At 41.0% G+C, this 20669-nt stretch overlaps 1 protein-coding gene across 2 annotated transcripts; it reads left to right on the plus strand.

Moving 5' to 3' along the window:
- Window positions 1-4505: 4505 nt before the first annotated feature.
- kcnip3a (Kv channel interacting protein 3a, calsenilin) lies at window positions 4506-19473 on the plus strand. 2 transcript variants are annotated; one of them, XM_062998678.1, is made up of 8 exons: window positions 4506-4608; window positions 14559-14683; window positions 15670-15739; window positions 16164-16234; window positions 16813-16920; window positions 18031-18135; window positions 18220-18282; window positions 19426-19473. In XM_062998678.1, exons 1-8 carry the CDS (start codon window positions 4506-4508, stop codon window positions 19471-19473), a joined length of 693 nt encoding a protein of 230 aa, XP_062854748.1. The 2 variants fall into 2 exon arrangements, with proteins under 2 accessions (XP_062854748.1, XP_062854747.1); XM_062998677.1 differs by lacking the exon at window positions 4506-4608 and adding an exon at window positions 13075-13186.
- The last annotated feature ends 1196 nt before the right edge of the window (window positions 19474-20669 follow it).

A 20669-nucleotide genomic window follows, 5' to 3' on the forward strand; every position in this document is an offset into this window, starting at 1 on the left:
GACAAAATAGGTCACTACGTGATGCTGGTGGAGGAAAACGTTTCCTGACTCGCTTCTCCAAAACACCCCAAAGTGGCTCAATAATATTTAGATCTGGTGACTGTGCAGGCCATGGGAGATGTTTAACTTCACTTTCATGTTCATCAAACCAATCTTTCACCAGTCTTGCTGTGTGTATTGGTGCATTGTCATCCTGATACACGGCACCGCCATTGGATGCACATGGTCCTCCAGAATGGTTCGGTAGTCCTTGGCAGTGACGCGCCCATCTAGCACAAGTATTGGGCCAAGGGAATGCCATGATATGGCAGCCCAAACCATCACTGATCCACCCCCATGCTTCACTCTGGGCATGCAACAGTCTGGGTGGTACGCTTCTTTGGGGCTTCTCCACACCGTAACTCTCCCGGATGTGGGGAAAACAGTAAAGGTGGACTCATCAGAGAACAATACATGTTTCACATTGTCCACAGCCCAAGATTTGCGCTCCTTGCACCATTGAAACCGACGTTTGGCATTGGCACGAGTGACCAAAGGTTTGGCTATAGCAGCCCGGCCGTGTATATTGACCCTGTGGAGCTCCCGACGGACAGTTCTGGTGGAAACAGGAGAGTCGAGGTGCACATTTAATTCTGCCGTGATTTGGGCAGCCGTGGTTTTATGTTTTTTGGATACAATCCGGGTTAGCACCCGAACATCCCTTTCAGACAGCTTCCTCTTGCGTCCACAGTTAATCCTGTTGGATGTGGTTTGTCCTTCTTGGTGGTATGCTGACATTACCCTGGATACCGTGGCTCTTGATACATCACAAAGACTTGCTGTCTTGGTCACAGATGCGCCAGCAAGACGTGCACCAACAATTTGTCCTCTTTTGAACTCTGGTATGTCACCCATAATGTTGTGTGCATTGCAATATTTTGAGCAAAACTGTGCTCTTACCCTGCTAATTGAACCTTCACACTCTGCTCTTACTGGTGCAATGTGCAATTAATGAAGATTGGCCACCAGACTGGTCCAATTTAGCCATGAAACCTCCCACACTAAAATGACCGGTGTTTCAGTTATTTTGTCCAACCCCTGTATATACCCCAGTGAAATAGGAAGTCATGGATTACTGCTTGAAAGTTAGGATCAACTGTCACAAAAAAAAAAAAGGAAGTCAAGGTTAGTTACATTTTGTTATTAAGAATTACCCGGGGTGCCAATAATTGTGGCACATGTGGTTTTGTTAAGAACAATTATTTTAAAGTTTTTAAAAAAAAAATTTAATATATTTTCTTTATGCATTTTCTCCCCTTTTTCTCCCTTTTAGCGCGTCCAATTGCCCGATTGCGTCATGCTTCCTCTCCACCAATGCTGATCCCTGCCCTGATTGAGGAGAACAAAGCTAACCCACGCCCACTCTGACACGTGGGCAGCATGCCGTATGCATTTTATCACCTGCGCTTTGATGAGTGCAGTGCAGCTCAGCGTTGTGTTAGGAGAGACACACCCTGAGAGCACTCTTTTCTCATCTCTGTGCAAGCACCACCAATCAGCCAGCAGAGGTCGTAATTGCACCAGTCATGGGAGAGACCCCATCCGGCTTAGTCCCGCCCATATCTGAACAACAGGCCAATTGTTGTTCATGTGGCCGCTCAGCCTTAGCCGGCAGGCAGAGCTGAGTTTCGATACGATGTATTCGAGATCCCAGCTCTGGTTCCAGCGTGTGTTTTTACCCTTTTTCCAACATGAGCTGAAGCAAATTCACCAAACACTGAATTTATTACTACCGTCTTTGCTCATCTTTACCAAGAGGCCAATAATTGTGGAGGGGACTGTAAGTAAAATAAAAGTAAACACTGCATAGGTGCTACAAACACTTTGGGTTGAGCTTATAAACTAGCTTGGCTAATGAGTTAAAAAGAACTGGTTTAAAGGGGGTGGCACAGTGGGGCAGTGGGTAGCACTGTGGCCTCACGGCAAGAAGAGTCTGTGTTTTATTCCCCGGCTGACCAAGGGGTCAGTATCTTCTCTGTGTGCTTCCTGTGTCCACATGGGTTACTCTGGGTGCTCCATTTTCCTTCTCCAAGTCCAAAGACATGCAGTCAGGTCAAATGGATCACGAGATATACTTGAGGTTTTATTCCAAATTTGTATTGTTTTTATTAATTGCACACATTACCATTAATTCCCATTTAGTTTTTTCCTGCCCCATAGTTTTGGTAGCATTACGCATTGCTTGCTTCCCTACAACAACAACAGGTTGGAGCATCAGGAGCGGCAGCTGGTTTTGGTGGGATTACTCTCAGTGTCAGGTTTTCCCACCGAGACTGCATTCTGCCCCGTGTTATATGAGTCACTGTGAGTGAGGGGAAACAATCTGGTCGAAGTGTGTGGGTGGATTTATAAAAGCCGGGGGAGAACCGAAGGGGAGGGCAGGCTGTCCCTGGAACCCGATCCCATTAACCTGGCTCTCTCACACTCGATTTAGAAATGTGACTTTTCTCCAGGTACTCAAATGAGAGAGATGTTCTTGCGGTAAGGGCGCGAGGGGTGAGACAGGTTCAGCCTGGTGGTATTAACAGAAAAAAAAGAAATAGATGAAAGAAAGGATGGGACAGGCAGGCGCAGACGGCGGGATGGATGGAAAGCTGAAAGAAAACAGCACCAGGACCGAGACGGTGAAGTCGAAGGATTTCCAAAGGAGGCGGGGGAGAAAGGGGGAAGTACAGTACGGCTTGAGAGGAGAGACAGAAGATAAAAGTGCTGACGAGGTGGAAAAGCCAGAGAGGAGAAGTGAGGCTGACCGGCGGGAGAGTCCAGAGGAGAAAAAGTTGAGCTGCGTCCATCCTTCATTCATTCCTTGCTTGTAGAGTTTCTTTGATCAGATGCCACGATCTTGAATCAGATCTCGAACACCCACCAGAACTCTGACCTGAAGTCAGAACTAACCTGGATTGGATTAACACAAATTCTGTGGATCTACAGACGTGGACTGATGTGATCACCTTGTGCTTGTAGGATAAGTGACGTTTGTCCATTATCTTACAACGATGGGACATCCGGAGCACTTCTGCAGTTTGTCTTCAGAAGTTATGGAAAATAAAAAAAGCACATTCGACAAATGCTGGTTTTGAATTTGGCTTGTTTTTGTCTGATTCTTGGGTAGTTTTGGGTTGTGTTTGATTCAGCTTTGTTCCTCAGATGATCGTGATAAGAAATATGGTTAACTTCATGTTACTAATCCGTAACTACTGGCATTATGAGTTTAAAGGGTGATCGAGCCTGGTCTGTGCTAGTCTTAATCTCTTCTCCACTTCTTTCAACAATTTGTCCTTGTTGACTTGCTTGTATTGGGTGTGTTGTCCAATTCTGCAGCAATTTTACGATTCAGTCATATTGATCGGTAAAAGTTAAAAGGGAACATAAATGGGAGCAGCGGGCTGAATAATTTATCGTTAGTAGATCATGGAGTGAAGTTTTGAAGTTTGGACAGTTTTAGTAAGTCTGTCATTTCTGATCGGTCTGCTTTGGGCTGCTCTTGATCCAGCTGTTTCTCTAATTCCACTTTTTGTCACATATCTACAACATCTGGCAATTTAAATCCATGACCTGATTGTACCTGGTTAATCCAGGTTGGTCCTAGTCTTAATCTCAAAGCCCTGTCTACTTTATCAGATTTGTAGAGAAGTTTGGCACTTCGGCTGAGGTTAGCTGGAGAAAAACACTGATGGATGATTTACTTCTTTATCAGCAAATTACTTTTGGCTTTCTAGAGTTCATGAATCTGCTTCTACAGTTAGACTCTTACTTGTCCATCAATGACCCTTATATAACGTCCTAGCTCAAGATCTCACATTAGAAAACTATAGGAATTAGCATCGACTGTGCAGATTTTACAGCCGGCTCATTTCATCTGGATTAGACTGTTTCTGATTGATGTTCCTCAAGCTCTCTCAGCATGATTAATAATTAACCTTGTATCACGAATCCGTAAAAAGAGGCATTTTAATTCTGAGTTCCTGAATCCTGAGTAATCCGGTCTGTTTTGGTCCTAATCCTTCCTCGAGGCCTTCCCAAAGCCTATCCATTTCATACATGTTGTTATCTGAAAGCGTGCTTTGATAGATCTCACAGCTGCACAGTTTGAAAGACTCGTCTGTTGTTGACACTTGCAAATAACATCCACGGCACACGATGGCTTTTACACGTCTGGACTGTGTAAGAGCGCAGCAATCCGTGGCGTTATTTATTCACATCTGCTTTCAGGAGGAATGACCTAACATGGAAACACAAGACTTCTCATCGCTGGAATAAATAATGCCTTGTCGATTTCTGGGCCTGAAAAGTTTGACATTCTTTAAACTCCTAAAATGCTGTTTATTTTCTTCTACATGTGAGAGTCAAGTATGACGGTCCCTGCGTGTGCATGCTAGCTCATCTCCAAACACCCTACCAAACATAAATACTTCCAGCGAAAGGACCTAGAACACTCGGACCTAGTGCACTTAATACTCTCAGTCATGGAAATTCAGGGTATGGAACTGTTTGCCATAGCAGTGGTGATTATCCTCTTTGTGGCAGTTCTCAAGCAGTTTGGTATTATGGAGCCCATGTCTCTTGAAGGTAAGGAGCACGGCTAGAACCACACATCACACACTCACACACTCAGTCAAACCCTGGTGGCCGTGTTTATGACAGCCGGGATAATTTTACATAAAGCTTCGCAGGCGTGACAGCAGAAATCGTAGCGACTCAGATGGCGAATAAAGGATGAAATAGTGGCGGCGGCTCGCAGCGCTGCCTGTCTGGTTTGTTGATAATCTGTGAAAATAATGCTTTGTCTTGAAGTTTTGTTTAAACGGGACTACAGTCTGATTATCAGCATGCGATGGATGGGCTCCTTTTAAGGCCGCTGTTGGCTGAAATGTAGTGATGAGCCTTTTAAAAGAGGGGTCGGCGCTTTCATACATTCGAAAAATTGAGGAATTCTGATTGTCTTCATTCAAAGCAAATTCAACACATTTTGTAAAATAAAAATTCTCTGAATGTTTGGTTGCACCACCTTTAGCAGCAATGACTGCAACTATACACATTCTATAATAAAGCAGACACACTGCTGGGTGTTTCCAGACATGAAATGCTCATTTAAGGTCTTTGACTAGACCATTTGTATTTTGTATTTTTAGATGGATAGATAGATAGATAGATAGATAGATAGATAGATAGATAGATAGATAGATAGATAGATAGATAGATAGATACTTTATTGATTCTTTGATGCTGCATAACCCAGTTCCAGCTTAGGTTCAGGTCAGGAACAGATGACCTTATATTCTCCTCCAGTTTTCTTTTAAAGAGCAAAATTCATAATTTCTGCAATATCAGTAAAATTTGGTCCTGGCACATCAAACATTACCATCACGTTACCAACGCCCCGATTAACTGTTGGTATAATGTTCTTTCCATGAAGTGCTGTTTTTGATTTTTTTTTTTTTTTGATCACTTAATAAGGCTCCTGTTGTCCAGAAATGTTGCTTTTTTTCTTAACCGCTATCATGGAACACTAGGTGCAAGGCAGGAAAAACCCAGGAAACTAATTAAATCCATTGCATCCTTTGAACATCCCCTCTTTCTTAGACACGGAGAATCATATCTGCATAGACACCTAGCCGGCCGATAGCACTGCTCGAATTTAAACCCGGATCTCTGTGTTGGTGGGCTACGTTTTCTTTCAATAAGTGAAAAACAGTAATTAGAACATTTACGCAGAAAGGTTTGGGAATCATCCAGATGTTTTTTTGCAGCTGTCAGATGAGCACTAGTGTTTCTCTTGGTTAGCACTTGTTTCCTGTTTGCTGCCACACAACTCCCATGAATCAGATTTTTTAACCACTTACCTTTTGTTATATTTGTGGTGTCTTTTGTATTTGTGATTTCCTGGCTGAATGGTCACTGAGCTCTTGGAGAAATGTAATTGCTCGTTGAACAAGTAAAATTCACACCTGTTTGTTTCCTCAGTGTGGAGATAATAAATGTTAATTTAGAACCAGATGTTAAACGTCTGAACTTGAATCTGGATTACTAACACAAGAACTTCTGAACTACTCTAGCTCAGTGAATGTACAAATGTTGACTCTGGGTCGGTTAAACCTTAGAACCTTGGACAAGGATTTTTATGAACTTTTCCTACCTGTGGTGTTTGTTAGTAAAAAATAAACTGCTTTAAATATGTACCCTCCCAATCCAGTCATACCCAATTACCCTACTGCATATTGCTTCCTATGCTGCTGCTGACCCCCACTTCTGACTGAGGAGAGTCGCTGACGGCTTCTTTTCACTTGCACAAAAGAAGAAGATCCGTATGAAGATCCGTATCACGCATGGAGAGTTATGCCCCGATCTCCATTATTCCCGTCTCTGTGCAGACGCCATCGATCAACCAGCAGAGGTCGCAATTGCAGCAGTTATGAGGAATCTCCTCTAGCAATCTACCCTCAGATGAGCCCATCATAGTATGTATAGTCGTCACCCAGCCTGTCTGTAGCAAAGTTAGATTCAAATTCGCGAGTTCGAGATCTCAGCACGGGTGTGCTAGCATGTTTTATCGCTGCACCACCCCAGCACCACCTTGCTGCATATTTTGCATCCATTGCAGTCACTGCAAGGTGAGAACAGATAAACAGAACAGAAATATTCATTCATGTTTAGAAATAAATCAGCAGGAGATTAAAGATGGGCTTATTATTCACAAAACATTTCCACTCTTGTTAATACTGTGTATGAGTTTTGACACTTGAATGACTTCAGTTTGTAGATGCGGCTGGGTGTAAGCTGAGCTGTATTTGAAAGTCGTGATGTTTAGCCTTTTGCTCTGTGCTATTCATAGTCCTGAGGTCGTGACGTGTGAGTCGCTGTGGTTTATCACACACATTCATATAGGGATCACAGTGCCTTATACTGATCAAGCATAAAGAAGACACTTTCTTCTAAATGGCTGAGGTTTGTTATTAGTGCATGAATTACCGTATGTACTCCAGCATCTCCACCCACCTCTGAAATATGTCCGCTGGAGAGCTTTCACATCGCTTTTCCTCCAACTCTTTCAAGCCAAAACAAGTCTTGCATTACTCCTCATCTATTATGCATGCACTATTGAGTGGGCTTATTTTACTGCCACCTAAATATGGGGTTTCATTGCTGGATCTCGAAGGACACTGTCCATTCCCCAAAATACCCACACAACCACACAGCCGTCATCCGATCATTAACCACACCTGAAACTGATTTCACACTCCCATTTGCTTCTGTATTTCCAATAGTCCAGTGCCTTTGTGGGTATCCGCAGCCTATTAGCATAGTTTTCCACCCCAAAAATTATTGATTTATTTGCAGTATGTTGCACTAAGGGCTTCCACTTTCACTCACATCCACCTTCCTTCATGATGCCAGCTTGGGTTATCACGTTTCACTCACGAGCAGTCTTGTTGCAACTGTAGCACGTCCTGATATTGTGAGATGTGAGATGTGGCCCTGGGTCAACAGGAGAGGTGCTTAAATTGAAATTGTTCAACCAATCACAAACTAGCTGCTATGACATCACCACATTTGCCGGGCCTTTCTATTTTTTTTAATTTTTAACCTCAACCAGAGAAGCTCCGTGCCACGCACTGAATCCCCTGCAGAAGGTAAGATATTTATTTTAGAAGTTCCTTGTTATACATGCTTTTAACATGTAGTAGTACTGGTTCTGCTTACACAGAATAATATTTTAGATATTGTAGCTGGCTAACCTAATGGTAAATCTGAGAAATCTATTTAATGCTTTCACACTGTTAAAATTTTGCACTGTTAACACTGTTAAAAGTCTTTCAAATACTGAAAGTAACACAGTTGCTGGATCTTTTAGCTTGCATACCCATTACCTAGCTAGATAGCTAGCATAGATAGCCGACCTATGCAGTTTTAGGAAAATCATACCTAAAATTTACTTAAAGACATCATATAGGATCGCTGTGTTAACCCAGAAGCAATCCATTTTATATTAACTTAACAGCAAAGTTCTGGAACTGACAGTTTAGCTTTAATGACACAGTAAGCTATATTAGCATATTATGCAGTCCCAGGAACATCATCTATGTGGTCCCAGGAACATCATCTATGTGGTCCCAGGAACATCATCTATGTGGTCCCAGGAACATCATCTATGTGGTCCCAGGAACATCATCTATGTGGTCCCAGGAACATCATCTATGTAGTCCCAGGAACATCATCTATGTGGTCTCATCTATGTGGTTCCAGGAACATCATCTATGTGGTCCCAGGAACATTATCTATGTAGTCCCAGGAACATCATCTATGTAGTCCCAGGAACATCATCTATGTGGTCCCAGGAACATCATCTATGTGGTCCCAGGAACATCATCTATGTGGTTCCAGGAACATCATCTATGTGGTCCCAGGAACAGCATCTATGTGGTCTCATCTATGTGGTTCCAGGAACATCATCTATGTGGTCCCAGGAACATCATCTATGTGGTCCCAGGAACATCATCTATGTAGTCCCAGGAACATCATCTATGTGGTCCCAGGAACATTATCTATGTGGTCTCATCTATGTGGTTCCAGGAACATCATCTATGTGGTCCCAGGAACATCATCTATGTAGTCCCAGGAACATCATCTATGTAGTCCCAGGAACATCATCTATGTGGTCTCATCTATGTGGTTCCAGGACCATCATCTATGTGGTCCCAGGACCATCATCTATGTAGTCCCAGGAACATAATCTATGTAGTCCCAGGAACATCATCTATGTGGTCCCAGGAACATCATCTATGTGGTCCCAGGAACATCATCTATGTGGTCCCAGGAACATCATCTATGTGGTCCCAGGAACATTATCTATGTAGTCCCAGGAACATCATCTATGTGGTCTCATCTATGTGGTTCCAGGAACATCATCTATGTGGTCCCAGGAACATCATCTATGTAGTCCCAGGAACATCATCTATGTGGTCTCATCTATGTGGTTCCAGGACCATCATCTATGTGGTCCCAGGAACATCATCTATGTGGTCCCAGGAACATCATCTATGTGGTCTCATCTATGTGGTTCCAGGAACATCATCTATGTGGTCCCAGGAACATCATCTATGTAGTCCCAGGAACATCATCTATGTGGTTCCAGGAACATCATCTATGTGGTCCCAGGAACATCATCTATGTGGTTCCAGGAACATCATCTATGTGGTCCCAGGAACATCATCTATGTGGTCCCAGGAACATCATCTATGTAGTCCCAGGAACATCATCTATGTGGTTCCAGGAACATCATCTATGTGGTCCCAGGAACATCATCTATGTGGTCCCAGGAACATCATCTATGTGGTTCCAGGAACATCATCTATGTGGTCCCAGGAACATCATCTATGTGGTCTCATCTATGTGGTTCCAGGAACATCATCTATGTGGTTCCAGGAACATCATCTATGTGGTCCCAGGAACATCATCTATGTGGTCCCAGGAACATCATCTATGTGGTCTCATCTATGTGGTTCCAGGAACATCATCTATGTGGTTTCAGGAACATCATCTATGTAGTCCCAGGAAATATATATAAACTTATATAAAGGAAATGATATGCTTTCAACTTTGCAGCAACAGTTTAGGGAAGGACTTTTCCTGTTCCAGTATGACTGTGCCTCTGTGCATAAAGCAAGCACTTTAAAGACATAAAGAAAGCTCGAATTAAAGAAAATCCAGAGGCCTGCACAGATCCCTGACCTCAGCCCCATTGACCAGCTTTGGGATGAACTGGAACATCAACCGAGGCTTTCTTGACCAACATCAGTGCCCAGCCATACAGTTGTTCTATTAAATGAATAGGCACAAATTCCCACAGACACACATCAAATCAAATCCTTGTGAGAAGCCTTCTCAATAGAGTTTCATTTGTTTTTTAAATGGACAGTCCAGCAAACTCATGGTCAGGTGATCAAACACTTTTGGTGATACAGTGTAGATCAGGTGATGGTTTATAATGATTGTAAATATTTGCCATGATTTAGAGTAATAGTAGATGTGTGGTCTGATGGAGGATAATTGGAGAGGCAGCGTGTGGTTTACATTGCTCTCTGTGTTCTTCCTGCTGTTTGGTTGCTTGGTGAAAACCAATAGAGATAGATGGTAAACAGACTGCACGGCGCATTACTGCACTGTGTATTCTGCTGTCACATGGTCTGGACTGAACCGCGTCTCTGCTAATGACTCGCTAATGTGCTGTTACTTCCTGACGGTAAACACAAGTAAACACATGCCGCGGTGATAAATAGTATTTTGGATTTTCTGCAAGGTAAATAAAGCAGAATCCTGAATGCACTGGATTCAGCACATAATCAAGGGTGTACAGAATGGAAAAGAAACTGTGCTGTATAATTTAACAGACTCTTTCACTGCTTTACCAGCAAATGGCACCAGACATTGACATTATACTTTGAGATAAGCACTCAGATCTGCTTATCAAATGTATATACAGCATATATACATTTTATTTGTTGTCTGTTAGGAGTTGTGGATGTTCTAGAGTTTCCCCCGGGCTCTTCTGTTTCCTTACACCTCACTAAAAGAGGATTGAGTGAACGACTGAATAAGCGAGTCTGATGGATTGGTGTGGGAATAACCCACTGAGAACCTGCTCAGGTTGTAGTAGAAATATTCAGTAAAGACGTTTAAATAGATGAATGAAACAGCTGAGACCGGCTTTGTGTTTCTAACCAAATACACTGTGTGGCCAAAAGTATTTGGACACCTGACCATGAGCTTGTTAGACGTCCTGTTTCAAGAACAAGTGGTATTAAAATACAGTGAACATTTCAGCTCTACTAAGAAGGCTTCTCACAAGACTTGTCTATGGGAATTTGTGCCCTTTCAGTCAGAAGATGACTTAATATGACTGGAAACTAATGTTGGCCAGGAAAGCCTCAATTTGTTCAAATTGTTCTGGTTCGTTCCAAAGCTGTTCTGTGGGGCTGAGGTCAGGACTCTGTTCAGGACACTGGAGTGTCTTGTCTTTAAAGTTGTCTTTATAGAGCTTGCTTTTTGCACAGGGGCACAGTCATGCCGGAACAGTACGTGGCCTTCCCCAAACTGTTGCTGCAAAGTTGGAAGCCTATCATTTCCTTTATATAAATGATTTATTATAGTTGTTAGCAACTGTTGTGGCTGAAACACATGAATTAAATTATTAGAAAGGGTGCCCCAATACTTTTGTTTATATAGTGTAATAAATGCCAGTAAGGAAATTATATAGATTGACCCCACAACCGTAAAACCAGTTTGTTTTGAGTATCATCCCGTCTCTATACGCTTATCTTCATTGTTCTAATTTTCTAGCTTTCCCGTTTTTAGTTTTGTTTGGGGATGATTTGAGATCATTTTTGAAGCTTGTGTCACTGTCTGTAGCATCTTGTGTTTCTGGAAAATCCATACAAAAATTTACATTATTACTGAAGTTTTTAAGTGTTCCACTAGAGGGGTACATTACACTGGATTCAGGACTGTGCTAGGTTTACCTGGTTCTCCATCTGAACAGAACTGTGAAGGTGAAGAATCTTTGCATCTGCTGGTTTCAGAGATCTTTATCACTGGAAAGTGAAAATTACCAGGAAAAGCCTGTGTGTGTGTGTATGTGTGTGTGTGGGTCTGGTTTCGGGTGTGTATTATAAGGCACTGTGTGGAGTTTTGTGAAGGATTTGATCATGTATCAAAGTTCTCAGGAGGTTTCTGACCTGGTTTCTGTCAATAGCATGATACATGACAAACAGGCTCTGATGGATCGTTAATACTCTGTAGTTACAAGGCAGAGAGAGAACTGCTCCAGGAGAGGAGGTGAACTAAGGTACAACATAAATCCTATAGATAAAAGTTTTGGGACACCCTGTTTAATTTTTAAATTTGTGTTTTAACCACAACAATTGCTAATTACTGTAATAAATCAATTATATAAAGGATATTATGTTTCCAACTTTGCAGCAACCTGTTCCAGCATGACTTTGTAAACTCTATAAAGACATGAAGAAAAGCTCTGTTTAAAGAAACTCCAATGGTAAGCCGCTCAGGTGGCACAGCGGTAAAACACGCTAGCACACCAGAGCTGACATTTCGAACACATTGATGAACAACAATTGGCTGTTGTTCATACAGGGTGGGAAAGCCGGACCGGGGTTCCTCATAACTGATGAAGCTATGACCTCTGCTGGCTGATTAATGGCGACTGCGCAAAGTCTAGGAATAATGCTGATCAGGGTGTGGCTCTCCGTACACAAAGCTCGTGCAGGTGAAAAGGGGTGTGTGTCAGTTTTGAAGCTCCTTAGTCAGAAGTGGAGGGTTGTATCGGGGAAGAGTAATGCGATCAGGGTCATTCGATACGACAAGATTAGGGAAGAAAATTAATGGGAAAATTGCACACAAAAAAAGAAGCTCCAATGGAAAAAAAACCTCCAAATTCCCACAGACATACTTCGAAGTCTCGTGAGAAGTAGAGTGGCTGTTGTTCTAGCTGAATGATCACATAGAGGTCACTATATTTTAATACAGTTTGTTTTTGAAACAGGTTGTCCGACAAGTTCATGTTAAGATGTCCTTTTGGTTATATAGTGAATATTGCAAATATTGTACCATGTATAATTTTCATCTAATTGGGACAAATGGTCCCCAGAGTATCTTATAAAACTGCACTTGGAGAGGTCTGAGTGTCCTCTGAGAATTTCTCTGTGAAAGGTTAATTAGATGAGATCAAAGGAAACGTTGAGAGATGGAAAGGAAAGGCTCGTGCTTGGATTTCCTCTACAGAAGACTTTGATTCGAAGCTTAAGTAAAGCACGACTGTAATTTTTTAGCTGTTATCTTTCATGAGAAGGTGTAGAACCACATGGATGAATTAAAAAAGAAGTGAGATTTTAAACAGGATCATGATTCATTATTTTTGAGTCTGCATGGATGGAAATGAGCGAGGCTCGGCCGGGCTGTGTGTAGGTCTGCTTTCAGAGTTAAAAATTAAAGAAGGAATAGAGGTGGGGATTAGGACTGAGGATGAGTGTGAGGTGGGAGACAGAGGGTTTGCAGACTGTGGGCATCGTCTGCCTGGTTATTATGTTCCTCAAACTCATGCACTTACTCGGACTTATCGACATCACAGAAACAGGTGAGAAGGACTGACCGCGAGATCCGACTCTGAAAGACCTGATTTATTTGATCATGGATGTTGTTTTTATTTAATACTAACAGTTTTTGATTAATTAACCCAAAACAAATGATCTGAATGACTGTGTTTTTGTATCTTTAAGCCTGAGACTGCAGTGAAATTGCTGTAATGTTTTTATCAGTATCCTGTTCAGGAAAATGTCCTAATTCTACATAGTTTACCTGAATTAACTTGTTCTTTTGTCTCTTTTCCCTCTTTCCTCCACCATTCACACATTGTTTCCTCTTGTCGTTTTTCTGTGTGCATGTGTCTGTATGAAGACGGTGAGCGTAAGCATGGTGAAAACATACCCACATTTATTTGATCTTGATGTGGTGATGTGGTGGTATATTTTCCTGTGATTGTTGCAGTCTGTGTTTGGTTCTTTAGTGCTTTCTGTAACTGTGTGATTGGTCATGAGGTCAGTGGATTGTTCCCTTAGGTCATTTTAAGATTACTTTAAGGTCAGGTTAATTCATAATTACTTTGGATAAGTTTTGGTAAGTGTAGGTCAATTTATGTTTACTATAGGTCAATTCATGATTACTGTTGGTCAGTTTGTGGTTACTGTAGGCCAGTGTTTGTGTTACTATAGGTCAGTGTGTTGTTACTATAGGTCCTCTTGCTCTATCTACTATAGTAAGCAAGGGACTGGTCAGTTTATGATTACTGTAGGTTGGTGTATTGTTATTTTGGTCAGTGTACTGTTACTTTAGGTCAGTGCATTGGGACTGGTCAGTTTATAGTTACTGTAGGTCAGTGTATTGTCACTATAGGACAGTGTATTGCTACTGTCGGTCTGTGTATTCTTACTGGTCAGTTTATGATTATTGTAGGTCATTGTATTGTTACTGTGGTCCTGTATGAGCTTATTTAGGTGTGATAAAGGAAAAACAGTGATGTTTCACTCAAAAATATACATACTAAAATTAATAAAAATAAAACTATATGTCAGGGTCAAAATACATGGAATTACTAAAATTATTTTATTATTATTTCACACTAAACAGTTTCAAGCTATCTAATCTGTTCTAATGATGTTTAGGCACTTTTATATTAACCAATCAGACAGAACAAAAAGCACTTCTGTATCTTTTCCATCTTTCCTCTCTGAGTAGATCTTTCTGTCTGCTTCTCTTCCACTGTTGTGCTAACCCTGTACTGATCTCACCTCCCTCCTCCCTCCCTCCGTCTTCACCATCGCTCGGTCACTTCGTCATATTCATTAACCTGCATCCCACTTCCTCACCCCTGTCTTGACCCTCCTTATCCTCCCATCCTCTCACTCTGTGCTCCTCTTCTCCTGTCTCCCGTCGCTCTTTCTCTCCTGTAGACAGCAGCGACAGCGACCTAGAGCTTGCTGCGGTCAGGCACCAGCCGGAGGGACTCGAGCAGCTACAGGCTCAGACCAAGTTCACCCGCAAGGAGCTGCAGTCGCTCTACAGGGGCTTTAAAAATGTGAGAAGCTCTCGGTTCTGAAAGAGACCTACTCAAATCTACTCTGTTTATTTTCATTTTATCTGTAATGTTATTCATTCATTAATGTGTGTTTTACCACGGCTTTATCCTGGTCAGGTTTGAGAGTTGTGGTGGGTCCAGTGGTCCAGTTTCCCTGGACCAAGGCAGTAACACACCCTGAACACCCCCCTACACATAGCCTATCATGTCTGTGGTAGCGCAGAGGTTAAGGTACTGGACTAGTAATCATGAAGTTGCCGGTTCAAGCCTCACCATCACCAAGTTGCCACTGTTGGGCCCCTGAGCAAGGCCCTTAACCCTCAGTTGCTTGAAATGTATTCACTGATAATTATAAAACACTTTGAATAAAAGCATCTGCTAAATGCCACAAATGTAAACGTCTGTGTACAAATACTACTCTGCTTCAAAAATGCATTAAACATGCAGGTAATGTTGGTGCTACACGGTTTCAGCGTGTGGAGTTTAGCATGTTCTCTATATCCTGTGGGTTTCAACTGATTTTATTTCCTCCACCTTCTAAAACATGTTAAATGTGGCCTGGCATCCATTTATTCCAAGCTAAGTCAGTGAGTGAGTATATAATTCCCTGAAATAAACTGGTGCCCCTGTCCGGCCCTGTTTAGGGTAAAAGTCTTACTGAAGATAAATGAGTGAATAAATAATACATTAATAATTAAAACATAAATAATAAATGATGTTGCTTTTAAGCTGTGGTGAACCCACATCCTCAGTTTAATTCCTAGCAGTGCGTTTATGCACTTGAACAAGAATTTCTGTATTTTAGACTTACAGATAAAAGACTGAACTCTCTAGTCTATAGGATTAAGGGTTTAAGGTTTAGTCTCCTGTCTGACTGTGCTAAAGTTTAGCGCTGAATGCTAACACGCACTGTGTGAACAGAGATGTAGGACAGTGAGAAGAGCAGCTGCGGGTTTAATTAGTCCATCATTCTCTTTCCATTTCAGGAATGCCCGAGTGGCCTAGTCGACGAGGAAACATTCAAGACCATCTACTCTCAGTTTTTTCCCCAAGGAGGTAAAAAAAACTCATTTGTCCTCTTTAGATAACACTATGTGGACAAAAGTATTGGGACACCCCTTCTACTTATTAAATTCATGTCTTTAGCCACAACAATTGCTAACAAGTGTAATAAATTAATAATATACAGGAGATGATATGCTTCTAACTTTGCAGCAACAGTTTAGAGAAGATCTTTTCCTATTCCAACATGACCATGCCACTGTGCACAAAGCAAGTTTATAAATCCATGAAGAACAGCTCGTTTAAAGAGCCCTGATCTCAGTCCCACTGAACAGCTTTAGAATTAACCGGAACATTAACTGAGTTCGATGTCCAACAAGCTAAGCTCATAGTCAGGTGTCCAAATACTTTTGGCCATATGGTGTGTATCATTATGTGTATATCAGCCTTGACCAATATTGTTCACTTAACATTTCAGATGCCACTATGTACGCCCACTTCCTCTTCAATGCATTTGATTTGGACAGAAATGGCTCCATTCGCTTTGAGGTGAGTTTGTTATTTTAAATAACTGTTTTTTTTAATTGCAGGACTTTATTAATGTATGTATTACAGGACTATAACAGGGTTAGGTGTAGCCCCTCACCTGCAAGAATTGAAATGAACCCCATTTGCAGGATGACTAAATAAGGTCGAACAGTACTGTGGCTAAAAAGCCCCAAACAAAAAAATGTAATGGAAAACTAAAAGCGGTGGCCAAAATAATGGAAACAAAGTAACAAATAAAGGGTGCACCAACATCTGGTGTGTTGAGTCTGAGTGCTGCACCACCCGATCGCCGTGCTGTTTTCTATTACAACCTAATTATATATCAGGGCTTTATCTGATAGCTAGAATAAATGGATGGATGGATAGATACTTTATTTATCCCAAGGAAAATGATTGCCTCCAAGAGTTAAACATGCAAAAGAAGAAAAACTAATACAAATAAAATGAAGTAGAGTGTAGCAAATGTACAACATGCATAAACACAATATACAATATACAGTTTGCAAAAAGTATGTGCAAATAATGGAATCAGTAATGTATCTATTATTATAACAATATATGATGTTTTAATGTGGCAGGACTTTGTGATCGGACTTTCTGTGCTGCTGAGAGGTTCAGTCACTGAAAAACTGAACTGGGCCTTCAACCTTTACGACATCAACAAAGATGGATACATTACCAAAGAGGTACCGAGCACCTCACGGACCTGACATGTAACTCACACACCCACTCACACGTTCACATACTCACTCGTATTTAATTTTGGAACTTATTTTAGAGGAATAAAGACAACATTGAAATTAGACCCATCAATACAAGTCAAGCACAAATATAAAATCTCCTCATCAGCAGGTGCCTTATTATTAGATCTTCATTTTATTTTATATTTTTACAAACTATTTTCCTGGTAGTGGTTGTGATGGGTCCTGTTCCTCCTGGGAACACAGGAAACACACCCCAGACAGGGCACCAACTCATCACTCAGACAAAACTACTCATGTCTGTGTTGACGCCCGGCTGACCAGTAGCACATGCTGAGATTTGTACCTGAGCACTCTTTCTTGTACCACTCTTACCACATTGAGAGTTAAAATATCTCATATCTCATATTGAAACAGCATCATCTAGTGGGGAAACATTGCAGTGCACAACTTCAGTCCTGTAGGGTTGGAACGGACACAGTTTGGTCCTTTATTTGAGTAAACTGATTAATTCAGTGAATAAACACGACCCTTTGCTTTAAATGCAGTCGAATGTACGATAGTTAATTCCTGGACTGTGCGAATTGTGATCAAGATGCATTAAAAAATGATAACATTTACACTTCATTAGTTTTTATTATCTTAAGAATAATATTTAAGGTTTACTTTCCCACAATACATGCATCCATACATTTTTTATATTGAATAAAATGACTTTTTCCCCTGTCCTATTGTATTACTGTCTGCAGTTTGTGGCTTGTCCTTTTTTGGACCTTATCTGTGGGTACTCACCCCAGCTGCCCGTGAGCACCACTTGCTGTTTTGGAGACACTTTCAGCCATTAGTCTGGCTATATAACCATTTGGCCCGTTGATCAAAATCGCTCAAGTTTTCATGCTGACCATATCAGCAGCATTCAACACAAGAAGTACAAGAAACCATCATGAAACAAGCCTTGTCATGCACATTTTTGAGGGGTGGTGTTAATGTTTTGGCTCATCAGTATTGTTGGTGAAAAGGTGAAGGGGTAAATAAATTGTTTTGCAATGATTTGGCACTACGGTACATGATCTAACAAATTGTGTGTGGGTGCAGGAAATGCTGCTGATCATGAAGTCTATCTATGACATGATGGGGAGGTACACTTACCCCTGTGTACGAGACGACGCACCATCCGAACATGTGGAAAAGTTCTTCCAGGTAGTAACACTCCAAAATCCTAAATCCTTTTCCAACTAAAACAGTTGTGGTTATTATAATCTTACACTGATCTCATTCCTGCAGAAGATGGACAGAAACCAAGATGGTGTTGTGACTATTGACGAGTTCATTGAAACATGTCAAAAGGTATTTGTATTGATTTTATTTCAATGTGTTTCATTTCTGTGTTTTATCACCGCTTGATCCTGGTCAGGGTCACAGTGGTTCCAGCTTTTCATGAATCACTGGGCACAATTCAGTAACACACCCCGGATAGGACGTTAATCCATCGCAGGGCCTCGGCTATTACTCCCCTATCCACCAGATGTAGCCAGTCATGTCTGTATGTAGACGCTCGACCAGCCAATAGCACTACGGAGATTCGAACCCTGAATCCCAGCAGATAGGGGATAGTGTAATTCACCACTGCATCACCCGAGCCCCCAGGAAGATGATAATCAGATAAATATATCAAATGCAGAGTCACAGCAGGATAGTGTGGGTGCTACACAGCATCACGGGTTCTGGGAAAAGGTGAAGGGGTAAATAAATTGTTGTGCAATGATTTGGCAACCAATCCAAACTGTTTGCAAGTGGTACAGAACCCACTGTGACCCTGACCAGTATAAAACTAAATGCTAAATGTTCAGATTGCAGGAAAAACATTCTGCAATTTTCATTTCATTTAATTATAGCAGAACATACACTATATAGCCAAAAGTATTCGGACACCTGACCATTAGCTTGTTGGACATCACATTTCAAAAACAAATGGTATTAAAATAGAGTGACCTGTATGTGACCTTTTTAGCTATAACAACAGCCTCACGTCTGAGAAGGCTTCTCACAAGACCTTAAAGTATGACTGTAGGAATCTGTGCCCATTCAGTCGAAAGAGCATTTCTATGGCTGGGCACTGATGTTAGTCAAGAAAGCCTCAGTTGATGTTCCAGTTCATTCCAAAGCTGTTCTGTTTTTTTAAACTGAGTTTTTCTTAATGTCTTTATAGAGCCTTGTGCACATGGGCACAGTTATGCTGAAACAGTAAACGGACCTTCTCTAAACTGGTGGTGCAAAGTTAAAATCATATAATTTTCTTTATATAATTGATTTATTTCATCTGTTAGCAATTGTCCTGGCTGAAACACAATACATAGAATTCACATGAAGAGGTGTCCCAATACTTTTGTCCATATAGTATATAAGCATTGACTACATTTACAGTAAATAAATATTAGTGTATTTTATGTATTTTCACCTGAATTGATATTTGAATGATGTGTGTTGCAGGATGAAAACATCATGAGCTCCATGCAACTTTTCGAGAATGTGATCTAGACTGATATAATCACTGATTCATGTCTGATTCTGTCTGAAACCTTAAAAGCACCCAGCACAGAAACCCAGCAGCACTTTAGCACAGTTGCATCAAACTCCAGCCTGTTAGAGACTCTTATATTTGCACACGGGGGTTAATTCGGGACGCGTTTTTACTGCACAGCAAATTCAATTCAGCAAGAAGAGAAGAAGAATGCAGCATTTAAACCATCAAGCCCGGCTGTTTCAGAGGAGCAAGTACAGTTCATTTAACCAGTTATAACATCCAAACGAATGATAATCAACCTGATCTACAGAAATAATGTATAACAACAATGCATCCGGCCGACTGGCTTCACATTCTTCAGCTCTTCCATACGCTCCAGTCTGGATGGATTACGGATTATTCTATACGTTCATAAATATCAGATTCTCAAGAAACATTCAGGGGCAAAAAAGACTTTGAAAAGCACAAGGGAGGGGGTCACCACTACCATATACTAAAAAAGACTGAACGTAAATCCTAACTTAAGCATGCTAATCCAAAACCATGTGTGATTTTTGTGGTTTGCCTGCACTGAAAATGAAATGAAACAGTTGTACATTTCCTTCTTTGTGAGCCAGTAGATTCTTCCAGAGACTTCTCACTCTACAGGACTCGTACGTGTAGCGTAATATATTGTAAAGTATTATTTAAGTTCTGCTCGAATCTGTATTGCACTGAGAATGAACAAGTGACGTTTGTTCTGAATTTAATAGGCACTCGAATAACGTAGGCATCTTGTTATTGGATCGTTTATGAGAATACATGTGTTTTAATGAAAATCTTTTCTTGAATCATACTCTGTTAGAAAATCAAGGTGTATGCACTAGCAAAGAGGTCAATATTGGGAAAACATCATTTATATTTACTTTAAAAGCATAATTAGCTTACTTATAATATATATATATATTATAGAACAACATGGTAATTTGCAGTACACACTGGATAATGATGGGATATTAAAGCACAAAAGAACTACAATCATTAGACTTCAGTCTAGTCCTGATTTATTCATTATTCTCACTCCACACCAACTGTTTACCAATTTGCATATGATTTATTTTAGTTATTTAATTAGGAATATCTTATGTTTAAATGATGAATAAAGAATGCACTTCTTGTGACCTCCTGTAATGTGTTCTTAAAATAAAATGTTTTTCTGATGTTCTACTTA

The sequence above is a fragment of the Trichomycterus rosablanca genome, chromosome 7, assembly GCF_030014385.1.
Source record: "Trichomycterus rosablanca isolate fTriRos1 chromosome 7, fTriRos1.hap1, whole genome shotgun sequence".
In the NCBI taxonomy this organism is placed as follows: Eukaryota; Metazoa; Chordata; class Actinopteri; order Siluriformes; family Trichomycteridae; genus Trichomycterus; species Trichomycterus rosablanca.